General features: G+C 35.9%; 2 protein-coding genes and 1 long non-coding RNA gene across 3 annotated transcripts in view; 1 reads left to right on the forward strand and 2 right to left on the reverse strand.

Annotated features, from left to right (window-relative positions):
* The window catches only part of LOC136836350 (uncharacterized), a 49,848-nt gene extending 36,795 nt beyond the window's left edge, over positions 1–13,053 (reverse strand). The window contains exon 1 of the long non-coding RNA XR_010852376.1: positions 12,517–13,053. This is a non-coding gene — a long non-coding RNA (uncharacterized lncRNA). The remainder of the gene's footprint in view (positions 1–12,516) is intronic.
* On the forward strand, positions 1–15,653 carry LOC136836348 (beta-hexosaminidase subunit beta-like). The gene is made up of 13 exons (XM_067100534.1): positions 1–99; positions 1,525–1,666; positions 3,903–3,993; positions 4,533–4,663; positions 4,963–5,129; positions 6,829–6,984; positions 7,918–8,030; positions 9,591–9,645; positions 10,621–10,770; positions 11,592–11,717; positions 13,232–13,331; positions 14,002–14,113; positions 15,086–15,653. The coding sequence occupies exons 4-13, from the start codon at positions 4,640–4,642 to the stop codon at positions 15,253–15,255; spliced, it is 1,173 nt and encodes a 390-aa protein (XP_066956635.1). The 5' UTR covers positions 1–99; positions 1,525–1,666; positions 3,903–3,993; positions 4,533–4,639; the 3' UTR covers positions 15,256–15,653.
* Positions 15,649–24,511, reverse strand: part of LOC136836640 (golgin subfamily A member 6-like protein 22) — a gene marked incomplete at its 5' end in the record, with an annotated part of 9,478 nt that continues 615 nt past the window's right edge. The window contains 5 exon segments of the mRNA XM_067101108.1: positions 15,649–18,209; positions 19,171–19,353; positions 21,440–22,118; positions 22,187–22,527; positions 22,648–24,510. Coding sequence (XP_066957209.1) covers positions 17,763–18,209; positions 19,171–19,353; positions 21,440–22,118; positions 22,187–22,527; positions 22,648–24,510 — 3,513 coding nt within the window.

A 24,511-nucleotide genomic window follows, 5' to 3' on the forward strand; every position in this document is an offset into this window, starting at 1 on the left:
AGCTGGCAACTGCTAAGCCTCGAAGATATAAAAACGTCGGCTGAGATACCACAGACGTCCACAAGGAATCAAGATACGAGACGAGTAACATGTGGAAAGGTTAGTGAATGCGAGTTCTCTTATCTCGAGATAATTCATCCGCTATCTTGCTTCTCTCTTTTGAGAGAAGCTTGAGACGTTTACGCTCTTGTTCTCTCGGGATGTTGTACTGATATCAGAGTCTTGTTCTGTCGAAGAGAATATGGCAGAGTATAACTCTGAAACTAACATTATGCAAATACATAAAAAGAAAGGTGTTATCTTACTTCTTGGAGTGGTGATTCGAAAGGCAAATGATTTCTACTTTAATTGAGCGTCATACTCAGTTTGCTTTATACCGGCAACTGTCAGATGTAGACAGTGAATTTGCTTCTTTTATTCTTTTATTCAAAAATTCAAAAATCACACTTGGGCCACATTAGAATTATCTTCACATTGATGTCGTAATTTTACGCACACACAAATATTCATATATATATATATATATATATATATATATATATATATATATATATATATATATATATATATATATATATATATATATATATATATATATATATATATATATATATATATATATATATATATATATATACTGTAGACAGATAGACAGATATATGTATATATAGATGCTTTAATCAGGCGCAACATTATCAGCAAAATAACATTACAAAACGATAATGATAACATCATAATGGTGTTTCCTAGCCGTACGGTCAACACATGTTCCAGCCCAATTAAATCAAGAAGAAGAAAGGAAGGGAGAAAGAAAGAGTGCCATTGGGTATCTTGTACCTTGTGAACCAATACCCTGATTAGCAGGTGTTGTCAGGATTATCTTAAATTTAATGGTTTGGTTATTTTTTTTACAGTTTCAGGACCATAATTTTTTTTAATGTTATTTCTGTTTGGTCATCATGACTGACATTTGTTCATTCCAGTTTCTGAATATTATTTGTTATAGTTTTTAAATTCTAACATATTTTTAATGCGTAATCATTCAATTACATTTCAACTGCATTATCAAAAGTAACAAATACAATTGCAACAGACTTTCTTGCAATTTCTTTTTTTTTTTTTTTGCACTTGAAAGTTCTGTTCGTGAATCTTGGAGTTCAAGTGATGAATATTTTAAAATACTGAAATCCTCTACCGTACGAATTCGCGAACAGGACATAGAATCTGCATTTTAATTTTTGGGAACTAAGTCGTCGATCCACAAGTCCGGTCCAGCAGATTTCGGTGGTGGCTTGAATCAGAGATGTTAACCTTTCCGAACTTTCTTGCTAAATCGTGTGTTTCCTGACTAATTTCGCATTCGATTAGATATTTTCCTCCTCATTCAAGAATATAGTTGTACATTACTTAATACTCCTATTGCTTACCTTACAGGGTGTCGACTGAAGGCCACAGTAACCGCTAGACCGAGTTTCTTCAAAATTACAAATGAGAATCATCCCCCACCTTTTCCCTTCCTTACAGAGCTCTTCCTACTGTGCCTGGCGTCAGGCACCGCCCTCTGCGGGTATCCGTACATCACAGCCACCCAGGGGCAAGTGTGGCCTCACCCGAAGGAGGTACAAACCAACCAGACTTATTTCGTTTTGGATCCCGCAGCTTTCAAGTAAGTCTTTCAAAAAGGGAAGTTGAATTCATCAATGTATTTTAGTGTTTAGTTAATTTCTTTAGTGGATTTTGTGAATAATTAATTATACCACTTCACTGACTCTTTCAGCTGGACTTTAGGCAAAATAAAATTAAATTCACGTAAAATAAGATTCTAAATGTTTATATTGAAGCTGTTTGACTTTACATTACTTTTAACATTCAAGCTGACAAGACTAAAACCATGTGTGTGAGAAAAGCTTTTTCATGTTAAAATATTCTTATGTTTGCTTGCAAAAATTTGATAATTCTTTTAACAGTCGATAAATACCGCGAGAATATTATGCCGTACTAACAAATTCACATAATGAATCCAGAAAATTATTAAATAAATAAAAATAATTCAGAAAAATAATACAAACGCTGCAAAAATTTGATAATTCTTTTAACATTAAATACCGTGAGAATATTTTTAGAACTTTAATTCCTCCCTTATTTACGTCGTAACAACAAGTCAAAATAATGAATCCAGAAAATTACTAAGTAAATAAAAATAAATCATAAAAATGGTATATACACAAAAAATAATGAATAATACGAAAACAAGCAAATAATTACTTTCACGACACAACGAAGACAACCCACGATGACAGACAAAAATTAAAGAAATGATAAAAAGTGCAACAAAGGACATTAAATCAATGAACGTTCCTCCTCTTATTCGCTCAGCTAAGCAGAGCCTGACGTGGGACAGAACAGAAATATTTGCCAGGTGGGATGCGAAGGAGGAATTGCCTTAGAAGTTTTGTTTAAGAACAGAATCCATAACTTCTTTGGAGGTTAAAAGTTATTTGAGTAAGAAACATAACAAAAAAAAAGTAACCATGAACTTAAAACAATTTCAAAAAAATTAAAAAGGTATGAAGGAGTAACGAGGTAAAACAACAAGTATTGAATAAAAATAACAAGTATCAAATAAAAATAACATTAATAAATAGTAATAAGACAATAACAATAACTGATGAAAATATCAGAAATTCAGCTTCGATTCCGCTGCATTTGATGAAGATTTCTCATCTACAAAAGCACACCAAGTTAGTTTGCGCTGCTTTCAAGGTCACTTGAAGCGATATGGAGGCACGCAGATAACGCTGTACTTGTTCTTATCTTCCAGGACTGTCTTGTTCCCAGTCTAGCCTGAATTTGTGGTTGTTTATTTTTGCTCTTAACAAATACAATAACAAACAAGTAAAAAATGCGTCTTTCAGCCATTGCCCGGTGGTGGCATGTGTTGTTGGTACCTATAACAGCCCTTTGTTAGCCGAGTCGGTTGAGCTTCAGACTGTTATTCGATGGGCCGGAGTTCAATTCCCGCGGCTGGCTGATGAAGAGTTAGAGGAGACATTTCTCGTATAATGATTATTGGTTCTAGCCATAAAATAAGTAATCCTTTAATAGAATAAAAAAAACTAAGATATACTTAACTTTGGTACCTATAGCGGTGCCAGACGTATGATTATGGCTAATTTTAACCTTAAATAGAATAAAAACTATTAAAGCTAGAGGGCTGCAATTTGGTATGTATGATGATTGGAGGGTGGATGATCAACATACCAATTTGCAGCCCTCTAGCCTCAGTAGTTTTTAAGATATGAGGCCGGACAGGAAAGTGTGGACGGACAGACAAATAGCCATCTCAATAGTTTTCTTTTACAGAAAACTAAAACAGCTGTAATAATATTAATAAAGTGATTATATTGTAAATCCTTCCGTAATATGCCGAGTACAGCCTCTAATGAGACATAAAAACCTGAACATTAAAAACCATTTGTTCTGTTCTTGACAAAATACAGATTTCTATAATGAAATGTAAAATGTCTCTGTTTGGAAAAATTTCAAACGCAAATATCAAAAGGCTAATTATCGAAACAGATCACAGCTGGCACTAATTCAGCTTGATCAAAAAATTTTTAAATCAATAGTGAGTAACTTTAATGAAAAGGTGTTTCATCATTCTGATAAAAATAAGCTTAAACAAATAATCTCTCTCGCTCTCTCTCTATATGTACACATGTATATGTATACATATATATATTTATTTATATATACATATAAATGTATATATATATATATATATATATATATATATATATATATATATATATATATATATATATATATATATATATATTTATATATATATACATATAATGTATGTGTACAGATATCCTATACACTATATCTTTACTTTGCAGTTTCACCGTGAAAGCTCATAACTGTGACATCCTTGAACTAGCAATCGCGCGATATTCAGCCATTATATTCGGCTCCCCAGAAGACAGAAAGGTACAAGTGACTATTGTTTACCAAATGGTAGTAGTAGTAGTAGTAGTAGTAGTAGTAGTAGTAGTAGTAGTAGTAGTAGTAGTAGTAGTAGTAGTAGTAGCCATGACTATTTTTCTTTTTTGGCCTATGTAACAAACCCGGTAGAACATTTTTGGGGTTCTAAATAATGTTATCACGCATTATTTTGCTTCAGAACATAAAAAAGAAAAATGGAACGATATTTGCTTGGAATGGTAAAAAATAAATTAGGTTGTTTTAAAGAATTTTATTATATTGTTATTATTATTATTATTATTAATAAATTAAATTATTATTATTATTATTATTATTATAAAAAATAAATGAAAATCTCGATATTTTCCTGAAACTGTATAATAATGATTTTTATTATTATTAAAATTATTATTATTATTATTATTATTATTATTATTATTATTATTATAAGGAAAGAAATGGAACTCGATATTGTCCTTAAATAGTAAAAAAATTAATTATTTTAATTAATAGACAGTTATTATTATTATTATTATTCATTGCAGGGAAATGGTGCCCGCGGAGACACTTTAAAAAATGAGGACTCTGTTAGTCTACTGACCTCCTGGACATCGTCTTGACCAAGGAATGTGAAAAGTACCCCTACCTGGGTATGAATGAGGAATATGAGATCAGGGTGAGTTATTTTAGTAGAGAGAGAGAGAGAGAGAGAGAGAGAGAGAGAGAGAGAGAGAGAGAGAGAGAGAGAGAAGAATGTTCAGTTTTCTCTAAAGATATAATTCCTATTGCGTGCATAAGAGCGAGTAGGCCTAGGTTTTTTTTTAAATAAAAAGATTAAGAAAGCGAAAAAATGAGAGAGCAAAAGTACAAGACAGTAAACTATTCCTTCTCTTGAAAAATATCAACAAAATCATCATGGCCTCAAATCAGCCAAGATAAGAGCAGTCGATTTCTCATAGTTATCCTTCCCGCCAGATCACTGGTTCCAACAATGTGGGAACAGCGACCTTGAACTCAACGAGCATCTGGGGAATCCTGCGGGGAATGGAAAGCTTCTCCCAGTTACTGATACCTGATCCCGAGCCTCCAAGATACGTTGCCAATTCGACTGTCATCAAGGATGGGCCTAGATTTCCTCACAGGTATTATTATTATTATTATTATTATTATTATTATTATTATTATTATATAGCTGTTTCCACGGCATTTAATTTGTATAGAGTCTTTTCTATTCGTCTCACAATTTTTTTTGTAGATGTAAAGATTGTAAGACGAATAGAGAAGATTCTGTACAAATTAAATGCCGTGGAGACGGCTATATCATTATTATTATTATTATAATTATTATTATTTTTATTAGATGATGATGATGATGTTTCCACGGCATTTAATTTGCATATAGTCTTCTCTATTCGTCTTGCAATCTTTTTTTTATGTAAAGATTGTAAGGCGAATAGAGAAGGCTCTATAAATTAAATGGCGTGGAAACAGCTGTATTATTATTATTATTATTATTATTATTATTATTATTATTATTATTATTATTATTATTATAAGGAGAGTAAGGTGCAAATGAAGATTAATGAAATTAAGAAAAGGAATTAACAAATCGATAAGTATGGATGTACGTGAACAATTGCAAAAAATTTCAAGCAATGTTATGGTAAGGTTGAATGACTTCTAAGACTAAAACCAGTGTTGAATACTGGAAGATATTTGTACAGAATAGTTCTGGAACTTTGTGATAACATACACATACAAGCACTAAGTCCCCTGGTCAGGGAATTACACCAGTGTAAGACCTAGATATTGTCTATACTAGCGCCATGTTTGGGAAGGATTGCTCAATGCAACATAAAAAGAAAATTAATTGAATAGTTAATCCTTCTTTGGCAGCGTTTTGTATTTGGTACTTGTAACTCTTAAATAATATAATGTTAATAATAAAAACACTTTATTAAAAGATTCTTAATATGGAATTTATTGCCAGCTAAGGAAACTTAAAAATTAAATACTGATTTTTAACTGCTAAGTAGATCCCGTTAATTCATAGGTCTTTATCACTGACTCCATCAATGCTAATCATAAATGTTTTTGAAACCTTGAAATCTCACGTCCTACATTGAAAAAAATTGCCATCATTAATAATCACTTATCGCTAAAAACTCTAATAAACAAATGTTAATGATAAACAAATAATATATTTATTTTCTCGTCTAACAACCTCGAAACTCGAGTTCGATCACCGGGCCGAGCGAGGGAAGCAAGGTCGTGGGGGCGTTTCCTTAGAAATTCAGGCCGCCTTTGTTCCCCTAAACATAGACTTAGTACCTAGGTGATAGTCGACTACTGTGGGTGCAGATAAGGAGATGAAGAGAGACGCCGATGAACAGAATAATATGGAATAGAATAATATATAAAATTCAGGTCAAAAGCCAAGAGCTGGGACCTATGTCATTCAGCGCTGAAAGAGAAATTGAGAGTAAAGAAGGTTTTAATGGCGTAACAGGAGGAAAACCTCAAAGCAGTTGCACAATGAATCAGTTGTTATGAGAGGGTGGAAAGTAAGTTGGAAGAAAGAGAATATGAACGGAGGTACGTTAAAAGGAACGAAAGGGGTCGCAGCTAGGGGCCGAAGGGACGCTGCAAAGACCCTCAAGTAATGCCTAAAGTGCACCACATGAGGTGCACTGACGGCACTAATCCCCCCCAAACAGAAAACAGAATAATATGCCATCTTATCCTAACTGGAAGCGGGAAAAATCGACGAGGTAAACCTCAGTATCTTCTGCCTCTCTCTCTCTCTTTCTCTTTTCTATCCGCCATTTTCTTTCCTCACAGGGGCCTGTTAATCGACACATCCCGCCATTACCTGCCTCTGCTCCACATCCTGTACACGATCGACCTCCTGGCCATGAACAAGATGAACGTTCTTCATTGGCACATCGTCGATTCCCAGAGCTTCCCTTACGTCAGCGAAGCCTTCCCCGATCTCAGGTCAGTTTGGCAGAATTATCATTCATTATTATTATTATTATTTCAGTAGATGAAACCTATTCACATGGAAAAGCACACCAGAGGGGCCACTGACTTGAAGTTCGAGCTTTCAAAGAATGTTGGTTTTAACCTCCCACCGCAGAAGACCCCTAACACTGCAGCAGTAACTGATCACGATACAGAAAAATAAACAAATAAAAATAATACATAAATAAAAATAAGAAAAAATAAGTAAAAATAAATAAAAATAAAAAATAAAGAAATGAAAAAAAAAATAAATACAGAGCCAGCAATTTTTCATCGCCGCGAACCCGCCACATCTGAGTGCCATTAAAGTATACCTTAGTTTAACCAGACCACTGAGCTGATTGAGTTCCATGCCACGACACTAACCACTATACCAGTGGACCAGCATAAAGGATGCCAGAGGATTTTTTCTTGATATTTTCATTTTGTGGGGGTTTCCAGGTCTCATTGTGACTCACTGCTGCTTGCGAAAGATGGTAAGAGGTTGTTGCAATTTGGTGTCGTATTTTTTTTTTTTTTTTTTTTTTTTTTGCTTATTTTTTGTACATGTAGGTGCTGAATTTTGAAACACCAGCCGCAGCCCCCCACCCCCAATCCATACCATGGAAAAATATACGCTAAAAACTAAATACTTATTTATTTATTTATTGATAAAAATGCCGGTATGGAGATTTTTATCCATTACCTTTGTGCAAAACCTAACTATAAATTAATATTTCCTATCTCATTATCATTAATCTTTCCTTACATTCACTTCTTGTTATTTCTGACTCTCCGTATTTTTTTAACAGTACCAACAATAAATCTTAACATATTTGCTCATCATATTTACCTTTTTTTCAGTTTAATCCAATTACCGTATGTACCTACACCCGATTAATATCTAATTTCCGAAAATTTCCTCAGCTTCAAAGGAGCCTACAGCCCAGACCGTTTGTATTCGGCGGACGAAATTGGTCAGGTGGTTGCATACGGGCGATTAAACGGCGTCCGTGTTGTGCCAGAGTTCGATACCCCAGGTAAGACTGTTTTAACTCTAGGAAATACTGTTTGCGTTGGGTAACGTCGAATCGCCATGTTGAATTTTATTTGGATTGTTTTTTATGTATTTTCTGTAGCGCAGGGGTCGCTGGGAAATAAGGTCTGGTATTAATTATTGACTCAGATGTATGTATATATGTATGTACACTGAATGATGACATATCTCTTTTTCATCTGTGTCAGAATATAATGGGTTCATTATGGTACCCGTTGCAATTAACAAATACAGCTAACCCGTTTGATCTATTTTATTAAAAATTTATCTATTTATATAACTCTTCGTTTCCTGGTGTTGCCATAAACATTTTTTCACTCCCTCCGTATATTTGATACACCTTACCTCAAATACTTTCTCCATGAAAGTGTGGTAAGTTGACAAAGTTGACCAACTCTAACTGCGAATAGTAACCCTGAATTTCAATCATGTCCACTTCCGTAGTATTTTCTGACAAATTCGATATTTTTCTAAATGATAACATATCTCATTCAACGCGTCTGAAATGAATACTAAATTAAATTTACAATTTACTAATTATATTTGTTAGGCACTAACTCCCTCTGCTAGCTACAATAACCTTCAGTTTCAATCAAATTGTATTTTATGAGTCCGCTACAGAACTCCCGTTCGTAAAGATGTGTTTAGTGAAAAGGACTTAAAGAATTCCAATTTGGATCATTTGAATTATATTAAGAGACCAAATGACACGAATTCCCTTATTTATAGTTTAATCTTAACCATAGAATTAGAGAAAGTTTCTCTTTACCAGGGGTATGCTCAATATTCTGAAATATACTGAATGTCTAGGTTACATTTGTCTGATGCTGTTTCAAGATGCGTCATAATATTTGGTATATGTGGCATATTAATTTCACTAATCAGGTCTATTGGGGCTGGTAATATCTGTTGCTCTGTTAAGTGACAGTTGAATTATGCATTAGGCCAACATAGGTAATTTTCAGTTCGCCTAATTATTTAGTTTCAAAATGTATTATGAAATGGAAGTAAAATTCTTTCCGTTCTGCAATTTCTCCTGATGACAATATGATCTCTGTCTCTCTCTGTCTGTCTGTCTGTCTCTCTCTCTGTCTCTGTCTCTGTCTCTGTCTCTCTCTCTCTCCCCTTACATTTACCGAGCAATATTTCAACGTGCTGTAGATATTCTTCATTTCAAGTGTAATCATAAACAAATTTTAATTTTCATAATTGTGTTGGTAAAATTTTATAAGTTGCCAATAAGACTCCAGCCAGCAATTTTTGCATGAAAAGCCATTTTGGGTTTTTCATGCAAAAATGGCTAGGAAATGATAGGGCACTAAAAGAACCTAAAAATATCAGCCTAACGTAACCTACAGTAGTGGTTACAATTTTGCCGTATTAGCTTACCTTATAAATCGCAATTTGATTATTTTTTTATTTGTCATTTCCGAGCTCAAAATAACGAGAATGAAAACCTCTTTTCAAAAGTTTAGGTTACAATTTCATCTAGTGTACTGACGACTCATAAAATAATACCATTGTTTTTATTTTTGGGGGGCAGGTCACACCCAATCGTGGGGTCCCGGACAAGCTGGCTTCCTGACGTCTTGTTATTCGTAAGTTGGGATTCCGATAATTTTGTAAATCTGAATTATTCTGGAGCTCTTATAACTCCGTATATAGGATGATGATTACGAAACTATGTCTACTGTTAAGTTACAAATACTAGGAAATTGATCACTGAAGATAAGTACCTGTAATGATCACAAATGTAATTCACAACGAGCCCATTAAAAATATACACTGAATGACCATACGTGAAAAACTAAAAATCGAAGATGATGGAATAATGAAATACTCTGTATGTCAAAAGAGAAATTAAGATTACTAATACATGTAGAAATGTTAAAGCTCAATATTTCTAGCCATAACATTTGGTATTTCCAGCCAAAACAATTCTGCCCTAAAATGAAAGACTGCAATATCTGCAAAAATACAAAACTGAGAAAAATGGTAGATTCTCCCTTGCCTTACTACTGATTTTGCAGATACTGCAAACGGGACCCCCTAAATACTCGTGGAAAGCATTGAAGAATCATTCTGAAACTGCAGTAACTTGTGTATTAGTGTTTCACGAGGCCAGTAGGTGGCATATCTCAATTTCGGAAATTTTGTAATACTGCAGTTTTCCATTTTAGGGCAGAATTGGGTCAAATGACTTACGGCTACGGATATATTTGAAAATCATTTATATTTGTGCCTTCGCTGTTCGCGTAACGTTGCCTCAAACTTATCAAAATTATTTTCTTTTCACACTGGACATTGTTCTCTCTATTTTGGGAACCTGATCTATGTTTGCTAGCATTTACGAAAAGTGAAAATTTGGGCACTTCTTATATCCAGCGAGAAAGTATATTATTATTATTATTATTATTATTATTATTATTATTATTATTTGAAAACATGTCCAGTTATATAACAGTACAAATATAGTGAAAATAAAACTATATATTGTACAGTTACGTAACCGTGGAACTGTTTCCCCACTTGACTCGTACAACAATTATTATTATTATTATTATTATTCTAAGAGGAGGCAAACCGGACGGCACTTTCGGTCCTGTCGACCCGACCAACGAAGCCAACTACGCCTTCCTGAAGACCCTGCTGACGGAGGTCACCCAGAGATTCCCTGACCGCTATATCCACCTGGGCGGGGACGAGGTCAGCTTCAACTGCTGGTGAGACTTTCTTTTGGTTCAAGGTCAAAGTTGCTATGAAAACAAAGACGGTTCAAGGGGGAATAATCGATGTAAGTTCTAATTTCTCCTGCAGGAGTGTAGTCCCGTCAGTATAGGCTACCTCACGCGGTGCACTGTAGGCAGGGAAATCAATATATCTCACACGGTACACTGTACACATTACTTAAGGTTCTTTGCGGCGTCCCTTAGGCGCCTAGCTGCAACCCCTTTCATTCTTTTTCCTGTACTTCCGTTCATATCCTCTTTCTTCCGACTTTGTTTTGGTTCAGGGTTAAAGTTGCTATAAAAAAAAAAAATACGATTTAAGGGGGATTAATCCCAAGTAAGTTCTAGTTTCTCCCGCAGGGCGTTAATGCCGTCAATATATCTCATACGGTACACTGTAGACATTACTTGGGGTTCTTAGCGGCGTCCCTTAGGTCCTTAGCTGCAACCCCTTTCATTCCTTTTACCATAACTCCGTTCATACTCTCTTTCTTCCCACCTTATTTTCCTCCCTCTGCTAACAAATGTTTCAGCATTATTTTCAGCGCAGAATGACCTCGTAGGTCACAGCGCTTGGCCTTTTGGCCGAAATTTTGTATTCCAGTTCCCAGTTTCAAGTTCTTGTTTCTTTTTTTTTTTTCAAACTGCGATTTAGGAAGAAGTATCTTATACAGAATTTGTTAGTTCTTTCTCTCAAACGCAACGACTTGAGGAAGGGTATTCATAAGTCATCTCTCTTTACCAAACGCCTATAGACTTAGAGCAATAATACTCAAAGATATTATTTTTCTTTTTCCAACGCTGTAACGCCTTAGGGAGAGCAATCCCGATATCACGGAATACATGAAGAAGGCGAATATCACCGGGGACTACGGTAAACTCGAAGAGGTCTACATCACCAAACTGCTGGACATCGTGACGAATCTCCCAACTAAAAACGAGTAAGTTTTTCGAACTGATCACATACTACCAATCAACAAAGTTCCTTTTAAAAGCTAATTCCAATACTCTTAGTTAGCGGAATGGATCTTGGCCTAAGTAGTGACCCCCAAGGGTTTTCGAGGGTCGTTATCTAGGACTAATATTGCTTGGGGGTCATTATCTTTATGATATGTACAGTCTTTTGTTTATGTTTTTTACAGTCATCCCCAACGGGTTTGTACTGAACACGCCGCAAAGGTGGATACAAACCCGTGTTTTATAGGAAAGACCCAGCGGAACAGTAATCACTGACGATAAACTACGTGAAATTCCCTTTAGAAGCAATTTTGAATCGTACGGCTGGCATATGAAAGAAAAGTACCGAGATGTGGCTAAAACTTTATTCTGCTCACAAGCGGTATATTTTTTTTAACGCCTTTTTAACCCTCATTATCGGTTTCCAATGTCTATCTGACCTTCATTTCCATGGAAAATAACTTTAGATAACCCAAACCTCATTATCTAAGCCTGGATTCTCAAGCTGAAATCGGATATTTGGGTAAAGAGAAGTAGGCAGGAGCTAAAGATTTTCTGATACCTCTAATAATAAAGAACGTATCGAAAGGTACCAAACCCGTGGAATAAAAATTACCTATTCTCATATTCTGGAAAGTAGAAGCAGCCACCTTGTTTTGGCGTTATCTAACCTTGCATAGTTACGGCGTAGCCTAAATCTCAAAAGTCACGAAGACTATGTAGTCTTACGAAAATATAAAATTTCAAAACAAACTACTGTTATTGGCCTACACCGGTACTTACTTTTGCTTTCAATCAGACACTTCTGGTGACATTCACGTAGGCTGATTTGCAAGAAATTCATCTACCAGAGAAAACTTCGTTGTCACAAACACAACCGTCCGACTCGCGCTCACTAACACGGCTGACACTAGCACATCAGGGAAACGAAACTAGGAGTCAAACGACGGACGAAGACTCAACGAATAACAAAACTGATCTGACGGTCTGATTCAAAACAAAGTTCAGAGTACCCACAATGCAACTCTTAGAAAACAAAACCAACCACGAGGCGTTCGTTTCTTTGTCTGGTTTCTCATTTTCAATAACTCGTAGGGAGGTCCATCGGCAACTACAGTAATTCAGATTTAGAATCCGAATGGAAAATTAGGCTGATAGTGTTATTCATTTTTCTTGGATTGAAGGCCATCTTAGTACTAGTAAAATTTGGCTATTTACGTGAAGCTGAGAGTAAGAAATGACATATCTGGTTTGCCCTTTAATATATAGGCCTACAACTGATTACATTGTAAAGAAATGAAATATATTATGTGTATGTGTGAATGTGACAAAGAGAGAGTTATCTTTCTGGTTCACAAGGGTATATATATATATATATATATATATATATATATATATATATATATATATATATATATATATATATATAATATATATATATATATATATATATATATATATTATATATATATATATATATATATATAAATACTCTCAGGTATATCATATGGCAGGAGGTATTCGATAACGGAGTAAAACTCGCCCCAGACACAGTCGTCCACGTGTGGAAAGGCGGCTGGCAGGATGAACTTGCTAAGGTAAAATACTATTTTAGTATTTTAACAGTAATTATTTATTTTTAAGAATTCTGGTTGCATAGTTTGTTTTAATTAACAATCTAAAATCACATCTTTACGCATTTATCTATGTTTGTGTAATAGAAGCACACTCATGCTTAAATTAAGTGTATTTATACTGATGTTTTGCAGTTTCATGACTTTGCCATAGATATATATATATATATATATATATATATATATATATATATATATATATATATATATATATGTGTATATATATATATATATATGTGTGTGTATATATATATATATAAATGAAATGGAAAATTTTTTCACATTTTAAAAGGAAAAAAACAAGCAAATCTAATGTTTGATCATTTCATATATAGATTTCCCTGATGATGAGACAAAGGGTCACGAAACGTAGGATTAAACTACTGTGCTTGCAATCTGCTTGTTTTCCTGCACCCGCTCCTTTTAATACATACATACATACATATATATATATATATATATATATATATATATATATATATATATATATATATATATATATATATATATAGAATCTGTAATTGTCGATCATTATAATTTTCCAAGTAAAATCATTCGTCTTCCAAACTTCCCACTATTAATCACAGATGAAATTCACAATTCGCATCGATTTTGTTTTTTCCTGATGCTTCAGGTTACAGAAGGCGGTTTCAAAACCCTGCTGTCCACCTGCTGGTACCTGGATTACATCAGCTACGGGTCAGACTGGAGGAACTACTATAACTGTGAACCTTTCGACTTCAATGGTATATACCTGAATGACTTACCTTCTCTACCTTAACTTAAAAGTTTAATAATTTTAAGATTCTTTCCCGAGTATGTAATTGAAAACAAAGGTTAGTTGATTGCAGAGTAGAATAGAATATCAAATAGGCCATGAACTGTTCATTCAGTGACAGTAAAAGGTGATTATGAAACAGTTGTTAGGAGAGAGTGGAAATAAAACGGAAGAAAGAGAATATGGACGAAGGCACAGTAAAAGGAATGAAAGGGGATGCAGCTAGGGGCCGAAGGGACGCTGCAAAGAACCTTAATACCTTCAGTGCACCACGTGAGGTGCACTGACGTCATTAGCCCCTACGGAGGTTATTTGGTTGTGATTAAGTTGGCCTTATGTCAACGCAGACCACTTGCCCTAAATGTGGCGAGGTATGGAAGGGAAGAGGAGGACTGGTGTAGACCTCTGAACCGTTTAAAACAAAGATGAAATCAGACTTAAAAGTTTTATCTTTATTTATGTAGTAAAGTGGCGATAGCCTAAAATTTGTCAGTTTCAAAAAGTCAGAAGTGAGAGAGAGAGAGAGAGAGAGAGAGAGAGAGAGAGAGAGAGAGAGAGGAAAAACCTTCAATACTTTTTCAGCTACCTCGGCCCAGACAGGAATAGCTAAACTGAGAGAGAGAGAGAGAGAGAGAGAGAGAGAGAGAGAGAGAGAGAGAGAGAGAGAAAGATTTTCAATACTTTTTCAGCTACCCCGGATCAGACGACAGGGTTAGTCACACTGAGAGAGAGAGAGAGAGAGAGAGAGGAAAAACTTTCGATACTTTTCAACTGCCTCGGCCCAAACAGGATTAGCTAAACTGAGAGAGAGAGAGAGAGAGAGGAAAAACTTTCGATACTTTTCAACTGCCTCGGCCCAAACAGGATTAGCTAAACTGAGAGAGAGAGAGAGAGAGAGAGAGAGAGAGAAAAACTATGACACTTCCTTATCCTCCTGCAGCCACCTCGGCCCAGAAGCAACTGATCCAGGGAGGAGAGGCGTTGCATCTGGGGCGAGTTCGTGGACAAGACCAACCTCATCCCTCGCACTTGGCCCAGGGCCTCCGCAGTCGCCGAAAAGCTCTGGAGCCCCGAAGAACTGACGAAGGACGTCAATTCGGCAGCTCCTAGGATCGAGGAATTCAGGTGCAAACTCGTCTATCGAGGTTATAATGTGGAGTCGCTCGGTCCATCTTTCTGTTTGGGGGACAACATCTGAAGTCAAATCAGTCTCTGTGGTATCCGCTCGTGAAGGAGATTTTCCCTTTTGTCTTTTTGTTTCTTTTGCTTTTGTTTTTATTTGTTATCTGCAGGCAGTTAAGATTACAATAATTATAACCTTTACCTGCTATATAAAAGTAGAGAATCCTGTTAACAAATTAAATAAAAAGTTAAACTTCCAAAAATCATATGAGCAACTATTGTATTCACGAACTCCTCTGTCACGTTATTGGCTGAATAACTCCATTAGCAACCTTATACTAAATAAATACAGATGGAAAAGGATGGGTAATAAAAAGACAAAACGTGCCTTTCTTTCATTCTTGCCTGTGTTTACTTCATTTAGGTACAGACACATGGAGTTACAATCACCTGTCCCTGGAAATATGAAAGATGGAGAGCTGACATTGATACTCAGATCATGAATCAAAATAGTTTTTCCTTCCTTACTCTTACTCTCTTTCAAGTCCTGCTCTACACACACACACACACACACACACACATATATACACATAAACAAAAAGCATTTGAGTTTATTACAGTCACTAAATGTTCCTTTTCTCACCGAGTAAAAAAATCTTAACATATTGATATATTGGTCCACTAATTAACACAAACCTTTTTCCTGACACCAATCACAACAATAAACAAAGTGGATATAAATACTGTACTGTCATCCTACAACAAGATGATATATCCTAATTACTGTCATCTCACAAAAACTGATGTAATTACTGTCATTTCACACAAAGCTGATGTAATTACTCACATCTATACAAAGCTGATGTAATTACTGTCAGTGCCCACATAGCTTATGTAATTACTGTCAGTACCCACAAAGCTGATGTAATTACTCTCATTGCACACAAAGCTGATGTAATTACTGTCATCTTACACAAAGCTGATGTAATTACCATCATCTATACACAAAGCTAATGTAATAACTGTTGTTGCACACAAAGCTGATGTAATTACTGTTATCTTACACATAACTGATGTAATTACTGTCATTACACAAAAAGCTGAAGTAATTACTGTCATCTTACACAAAGCTGATGTAATTACCATCATCTTGCATAAAGCTGATGTAACTACTGTCATTGCACACAAAGTTGATGTAATTACTGCCATTGCACACAAAGCTGATGTAATAGCTGTCATCTTACACAAAGCTGGTGTAATTACTGTCATCTTACACAAAGCTGATGTAATTAATTACCGTCATCTCATACACGGCAGATGTAATTACTGTCATCTTACACAAAGCTGATGTAATTACTGTAATTCCACACAAAACTGGTGTAATTGCTATTATTCCTGACAAAGCTGTTGTAATTGCTGTCATTCCACACTAAGCTGATGTAATTACTGCCATCTTACACAAAGCTGCTTTAAATACTGTCATTCCACACAAAGCTGATGTAGTTACTGTCATTTTACACAAAGCTGATTTAATTACTGTCATACAAAGCTGATGTAATTACTGTCGTCGTCTTACACAAAGCTGATTTAATTACTGTCATACAAAGCGGACGTAATTACTGTTATCTCACACAGAGCTGATGTAATTACTGTCATCTTAGACAAAATTGATGCAATTACTGTCATCTCATATAAAGCTGATGTAATTACTGTAACCTTACACAAAGCTGATGTAATTACTGCCATCTCACAAAAAGTTCAATAGTTACTGCCACTGCACTCAAACCTCATATAACTACAGTCATCCCAGACAAATGTGATGTAATAACTGATATCTCAGTTATAAGGTCGATAAAACTGATGTCAATTCACACAATATACATATAACTACTACCATTTCAGGCAAAGATTATATCAATACTGTCATCTTCTGTATAGTTGACAAAACTATTAGACATTAACTCACACAAAGTTGCCACAAATACTTTCCACTCACACGCTTTGATGCAAAATTACTGTCATTAATCTAATAGGAAAATACAATTACTACTATCATAAATGATAGTACAATTGATATCTACAATAACAGTTCACGCCAGAAAAAGTAAATATAAAAAAAAAAAAGCTCGATTACAACATCTTTGTAAAATGCAAATAAAAGGAAGACTGTAGTTGGGCAAATTGTATAATATATATATATATATATATATATATATATATATATATATATATATATATATATATATATATATGTGTGTGTGTGTGTGTGTGTGTGTATATACAGCATATATACTGTATATATATATACTGTAATATATATTGATGAGATCTGAGATACTATTGCTCACCTAGCACAAATGACCAACGACTTTTGGCATCGCAAGATCTAAGGTGAGTGAAATCGAGCCTTTAAAATAAAAATGAAATAAATTTCCTGACTGTCACTGCAATTCAGTTCCCTATCTACAGGATCCACCCCTCCTCGACAATCCTCCTCAGGGGTCAATCCTTCGCAGCTTCCCGGTGTTAATCCTGTGGACGTTGTTTCCCGCGCGCTCCAGGCTGTAGGGGTCGTTCCTTTCGTCCTGCAGGTCGGCGGAGGATCTCCTCGCGTGACGCCCTTTGCCATCCTGGTCCCTGTGGTTGGAGTTGCTGTTTTCGTAACGTCTGTGAAAAGAACCGGTGTTACTGAAGGACTTCATGTCCCCAGGGTAACCCGACTCGGAGGCGGCCTTCCTCGGGGAGCTGTAGGGGTCGTAGAACACCCAGCCGTTCATGTCGAACGACTCCATGGTGCTCCGCGGACGCGGGATGCAGCGGACCACTGGCTCCTGAGAAGCCACCACGAAAGGTTCGCCCAGTCTCGTCTCTCCGTACTCGAAAGCGGGGTTGTCGCGCCCGAGGCTGGAGATCTTCCTGCCTCCCGTTTGCACGACGGCTGCCTGAAGGAGAAACAGCACTAATTTTCGTTTTGTTTTCCTTCTAAGACGAGACTCATTACAACATATACCCGGCATAACATCGCCGTACATGCACTGACCCACAGACAGTCATATAATATATATATCTGACTCACATCAGGATCGAACCCAGGTCTTTCAACTGAAAGGCAAGGCCGCTGCCAACTAAGCCATACAAGAAGTTGGAACCTGAGTACCACTGTACCCAAGAAGTTACCTGGGCAGGTACTCAGGTTCCAACTTCTTTTGTGACTTGTATGGCCTGGTTGGCAGTGGCCTTGCCTTTCAATTGAAAGACCTGGGTTCTATTCTGAATTGAGCCAGAAATTTATTTCTGTTCCACACATGATTGTGTGTTGATTATTTCTAATATATATATATATATATATATATATATATATATATATATATATATATATATATATATATATATATATATATATATATATATATATATATATACATCATATAAATAATTTGAAACCTAACAACATGATGAAATTATATTCCAATTTGTTTGTATGCATACAATGAATAACACCACCTAATTTCTCTGTCGACATACGAGTAAGTGCTGGATTCACCTGTCAAAAAGTCAACCTGTAACCATTGCTTTAATGTTCCAATGTTACAATAAAAATATTGTTGCATGACGATCTGTTTTGCTTTTATTCTTTATCTTCAGTATTTTCGTGTTTTTAGTTTATTTTTCTTTCTTCTGTGGCATTTAAGGTGCATTTTGTACATATATTAAAAGCATAACAACAGACAGACGTACAAAAAATATTTAAAAATGTATCAAAATTTATCTATACAAATTTTTCTGTTTACTATTTTCCTTCTCCCTCAGAAGAGATGTAGTTTAACCTTTCTCTTTCTTTCTCTCCGCCCAATGAAAACAGCAACTGAGAGAGACTTCTCCACTTTTGCCTGAGACCCTTACCTCCACATTGTGCGTCCTTTTCGCCCTGCGCATGCTCGCTAGCTTCCAGCAAACATAGATGTAGCAGATGGAGAACGACAGGACGATCACTCCGCCCAGGACGCCGATTGCAATGACGAGAGCCGGCAAATCTGCTTTCAAAACCTCCGCTACGGAGGTCATCAAGCTGGTCAGCTTTACTCGCTGTGGAGAGAGAGAAAAAGGATAACGATTCACTTTAACGAAATCAGGGTATAGTCCACGTCTTCAAGCGCTCTATTACTATAAGTAAAACTTATTTTCAAAGGTCGATTCACTTTGATGAAATCGGGGTATGGTCCTCAACTTCAATCATATTCTGTACCTTGAGAGCTCGGCTTAACAGAGTTCTGTACTTATCAGCTACATTATTGTTTTTATTTTTTTTCTGCTGTTTACCATTTTTTATAATACTTTTTTGGCTATGTTACCATTTTTGATGATACATTTTTTGCTATGTTACCATTTTTTATAATACTTTTTTGGCTATGTTGCCATTTTTGATGATACATTTTTTTTGCTATGTTACCATTTTTTATGATACTTTTTTTGCTGTTACCATTTTTTATACTTTTTTTGCTGTTACCATTTTTGATGATACATTTTTTTGCTGTAACCATTTTTGATGATACATTTTTTTGCTGTTACCATTTTTGATGATACATTTTTTTTGCTATGTTACCATTTTTTATGATACTTTTTTGCTGTTACCATGTCTGATGATACATTTTTTTGCCATGTTACCATTTTTAATGATACTTTTTTTTGCTGTTAACATTTTTGATGATACATTTTTTTGCTGTTACCATTTTTGATTATACATTTTTTTGCTGTTAACATTTTTGATTATTCATTTTTTGCTACGTTACCATTTTTGACGATCATTTTTTTGCTGTTACCATTTTTGATGATACATTTTTTGCTGTTACCATTTTTGATGATGATCATTGATTTGCTGTTACCATTTTTGATTATCATTTTTTTGCTGTTACCATTTTTATTATCATTTTTTTGCTGTTACCATTTTTGGTGATTTTTTTTGCTGTTACCATTTTTGATGATATATTTTTTTTGCTGTTACCATTTTTGATGATACATTTTTTTTGCTGTTACCATTTTTGATGATATATTTTTTCAATAAATCATTTAGGTTGAATGCTAAGTGTAAAGTACAAGTCAGTTTAAGCTTGGAACTATGTGGAATTCCTGGTAATTGGAAGATATCTAGAAAATATTCCAGTGGAGGCTATGATTTGGGGATTTGTTACTTAACAGATTCTGTTACTGTCAGAAAGCCAGGCCCCAAAAGTGTCTGTTAAGTTGAGGTGCTACTGTATATATATATATATATATATATATATATATATATATATATATATATATATATATATATATATATATATATATATATATATATATATATATATATATATATATATAAATATATATATATATATATATATATATAAAGGCAAATGCCACAAAGGAAAGTGAAACAATGGAGTGGTGCTAGTCCTTTCGGAACAACGGTCCTTTACTAGCAGACTTGGTGCTAATAAAGGACCATTGTGTTGAAAGGTCTATTATCAATTTACAGTACCCGTGCATCTGATGTCCAACCCCATCTCTTACGACGCTCCTGATTGGCCATTGATCAGCCAGTCACAGGGCTGGAAACTCGTCAGTCTCTTCCAGCCATCTCCGAGTAAACATTTACGCTGCAGCTTCTCCTTATGAAATATGTTAACTTCTGAAAGACATATTTCATGAGGAGAGGTCGCAGCATAGATGTTTACTCGGTGACGGCTGGAAGAGACTGACGAGCTTCCAGCCTTGTGACTGGTTGATCAATGGCCAATCAGGAGTGTCATAAGAGATGGGAGTTAGATATCAGATGCACGGGTGGTGTGAATTAAAAATAGCACCACTCCGTTGTTTCACTTTCCTTTGTGACATTTGCCTTTATCTATATATTCATCACGTTCCATATACTGTACACATACATACATATATACATATATATATATATATATATATATATATATATATATATATATATATATATATATATATATATATATATATACATATATATATATATATATATATATATATATATATATATATATATATATATATATATATATATATATTACATAACAAAAATGTTTATATATGTAAGTATGTATAATGTGCACTTTTGCTCACATACATTCTGTAATTTCCAAAAACAATAACTTGTTGCTCTTACCGTTTCCAAATCCTTGACCTTAGTTGTGACGGTAGAGAGATTGAAGCTCTTCACAATGTCCGGATCCTTTTCAATCTCAGCGATGACTCTGTCCAGTGCCTCTGCGTTCTGCCTCAGGGCCTTCAGCTGGGCCTCAGAGGCATTGCCTTTCGAAACCTGAAGTGTGACCTCGTTGGTAGCGTTGATGATGTTCTGAAGGCTTTCACAAATGTCTTTGCCATCTAAATAGACACCAGAGAGGCAGATATCTTCACTCACGCTGACTGATCTCTTGGCTCTGTGGTTTCGCCTCCTCCTTTTCTCTCTTCTCTTTGATACCTTTCCCAACTTTGCTTTGGTGCCAGATTCACTATCTGGATCGTCTTCTTCTTCTGCAGATTCTTCTTCTTCTTCTTTTGGAGGCGTTCCTGATTCTTTACTCATAATTAACCTGTCAGTTTCTACCTCCAGGAGGGATTGTTCAGAGCTGTCAATTTTCTTTTCTGGAGATTCTTCAGACTTCTCACCTTTCTCTTCTTGTGACTCATCAGATTGCTTTCCCTCCTTTTCCTCAGATTCTTCAGATTTCTCGCCTTTCTCTTCCTCTGGGTCTTCAGATTGCTTTCCCTCCTTTTCCTCAGATTCTTCAGATTTCTGGTCTTTCTCTTCCTGTGAATCTTCTGACTGATTTCCCCTTTTCCTCAGATCCTGGTCTTTTCCTCAGATTCTTCAGATTTCTGGTCTTTCTCTTCCTCTGGGTCTTCAGACTGCTTTCCCTCTTTTTCCTCAGATTCTTCGGATTTCTGGTCTTTCTCTTCCTCTGAATCTCCAGACTGCTTTCCCTCTTTTTCCTCAGATTCTTCGGATTTCTGGTCTTTCTCTTCCTCTGGGTCTTCAGATTGCTTTCTCTCCTTTTCCTCAGATTCTTCAGATTTATCGCCTTTCTCTTCCTCTGAATTTTCAGACTGCTTTCCCTCCTTTTCCTCAGATTCTTCAGATTTCTGGTCTTTCTCTTCCGCTGAATCTTTTGACTGCTTTCCCTCCTTTTCCTCAGATTCTTCGGATTTCTGGTCTTTCTCTTCCTCTGAATCTTCAGACTGCTTTCCCTCCTTTTCTCAGATTCTTCAGATTTATGGTCTTTCTCTTCCTGAATCTTCAGACTGCTTTCCCTCCTTTTCCTCAGATTCTTCAGATTTCTGGTCTTTCTCTTCCTCTGGGTCTTTGATTGCTTTCTCTCCTTTTCTCAGATTCTTCAGATTTATCTGGTCTTTCTCTTCCTCTGAATTTTCAGACTGATTCTTCGGATTTCCTCTTCCTTTGAATCTCAGAATGCTTTCCTCCTTTTCCTCAGATTCTTCGGATTTCTGGTCTTTCTCTTCCTCTGAATCTTCTGACTGCTTTCCCTCCTTTTCTACAGATTCTTCAGATTTCTGGTCTTTCTCTTCCTCTGAATCTCCAGACTGCTTTCCCTCCTTTTCCTCAGATTCTTCAGATTTCTGGTCTTTCTCTTCCTCTGAATCTTCAGATTGCTTTCTCCCCTTTTCCTCAGATTCTTCAGATTTATCTTTTCTCTTCCTCTGAATTTTCAGTCTGCTTTCCCTCCTTTTCCTCAGATTCTTCAGATTTCTGGTCTTTCTCTTCCTCTGAATCTTCTGACTGCTTTCCTCCTTTTCATCAGATTCTTCAGATTTCTGGTCTTTCTCTTCCTCTGAATCTCCAGACTGCTTTCCTCCTTTTTCCTCAGATTCTTCAGATTTCTGGTCTTTCTCTTCCTGTGAATCTTCTGACTGCTTTCCCTCTTTTTCCTCAGATTCTTCGGATTTCTGGTCTTTCTCTTCCTCTGAATCTTCAGATTGCTTTCTCTCCTTTTCCTCAGATTCTTCAGATTTCTGGTCTTTCTCTTCCTCTGAATCTTCTGACTGCTTTCCCTCCTTTTCCTCAGATTCTTCAGATTTCTGGTCTTTCTCTTCCTGTGAATCTTCTGACTGCTTTCCCTCCTTTTCCTCAGATTCTTCAGATTTCTGGTCTTTCTCTTCCTGTGAATCTTCTGACTGCTTTCCCTCCTTTTCCTCAGATTCTTCAGATTTCTGGTCTTTCTCTTCCTGTGAATCTTCTGACTGCTTTCCCTCCTTTTCCTCAGATTCTTCGGATTTCTGGTCTTTCTCTTCCTGTGAATCTTCAGATTGCTTTCCCTCCTTTTCCTCAGATTCTTCGGATTTCTGGTCTTTCTCTTCCTGTGAATCTTCTGACTGCTTTCCCTCCTTTTCCTCAGATTCTTCAGATTTCTGGTCTTTCTCTTCCTGTGAATCTTCTGACTGAATCTTCCTGATGCTGATTTCTGGTCTTTCTCTCCTCTGGGTCTTTTTGCTTTCCCTCAGATTCTTCAGATTTCTGGTCTTTCTCTTCCTGTGAATCTTCTGACTGCTTTCCCTCCTTTTCATCAGATGCTTCAGATTTCTGGTCTTTCTCTTCCTGTGAATCTTCGGACTGCTTTCCCTCCTTTCCTCAGATTCTTCAGATTTCTGGTCTTTCTCTTCCTCTGAATCTTCAGACTGCTTTCCCTCCTTTTTCATCAGATTCTCCAGATTTCTGGTCTTTCTCTTCCTGTGAATCTTCGGACTGCTTTCCCTCCTTTTCCTCAGATTCTTCAGATTTCTGGTCTTTCTCTTCCTGTGAATCTTCTGACTGCTTTCCCTCCTTTTCATCAGATTCTTCAGATTTCTGGTCTTTCTCTTCCTGTGAATCTTCGGACTGCTTTCCCTCCTTTTCCTCAGATTCTTCAGATTTCTGGTCTTTCTCTTCCTCTGGGTCTTCAGATTGCTTTCCCTCCTTTTCCTCAGATTCTTCAGATTTCTGGTCTTTCTCTTCCTCTGAATCTTCGGACTGCTTTCCCTCCTTTTCCTCAGATTCTTCAGATTTCTGGTCTTTCTCTTCCTCTGGGTCTTCAGATTGCTTTCCCTCCTTTTCATCAGATTCTTCAGATTTCTGGTCTTTCTCTTCCTGTGAATCTTCTGACTGCTTTCCCTCCTTTTCCTCAGATTCTTCAGATTTCTGGTCTTTCTCTTCCTCTGAATCTTCTGACTGCTTTCCCTC

The sequence above is a fragment of the Macrobrachium rosenbergii genome, chromosome 56 (assembly GCF_040412425.1).
Source record: "Macrobrachium rosenbergii isolate ZJJX-2024 chromosome 56, ASM4041242v1, whole genome shotgun sequence".
In the NCBI taxonomy this organism is placed as follows: domain Eukaryota; kingdom Metazoa; phylum Arthropoda; class Malacostraca; order Decapoda; family Palaemonidae; genus Macrobrachium; species Macrobrachium rosenbergii.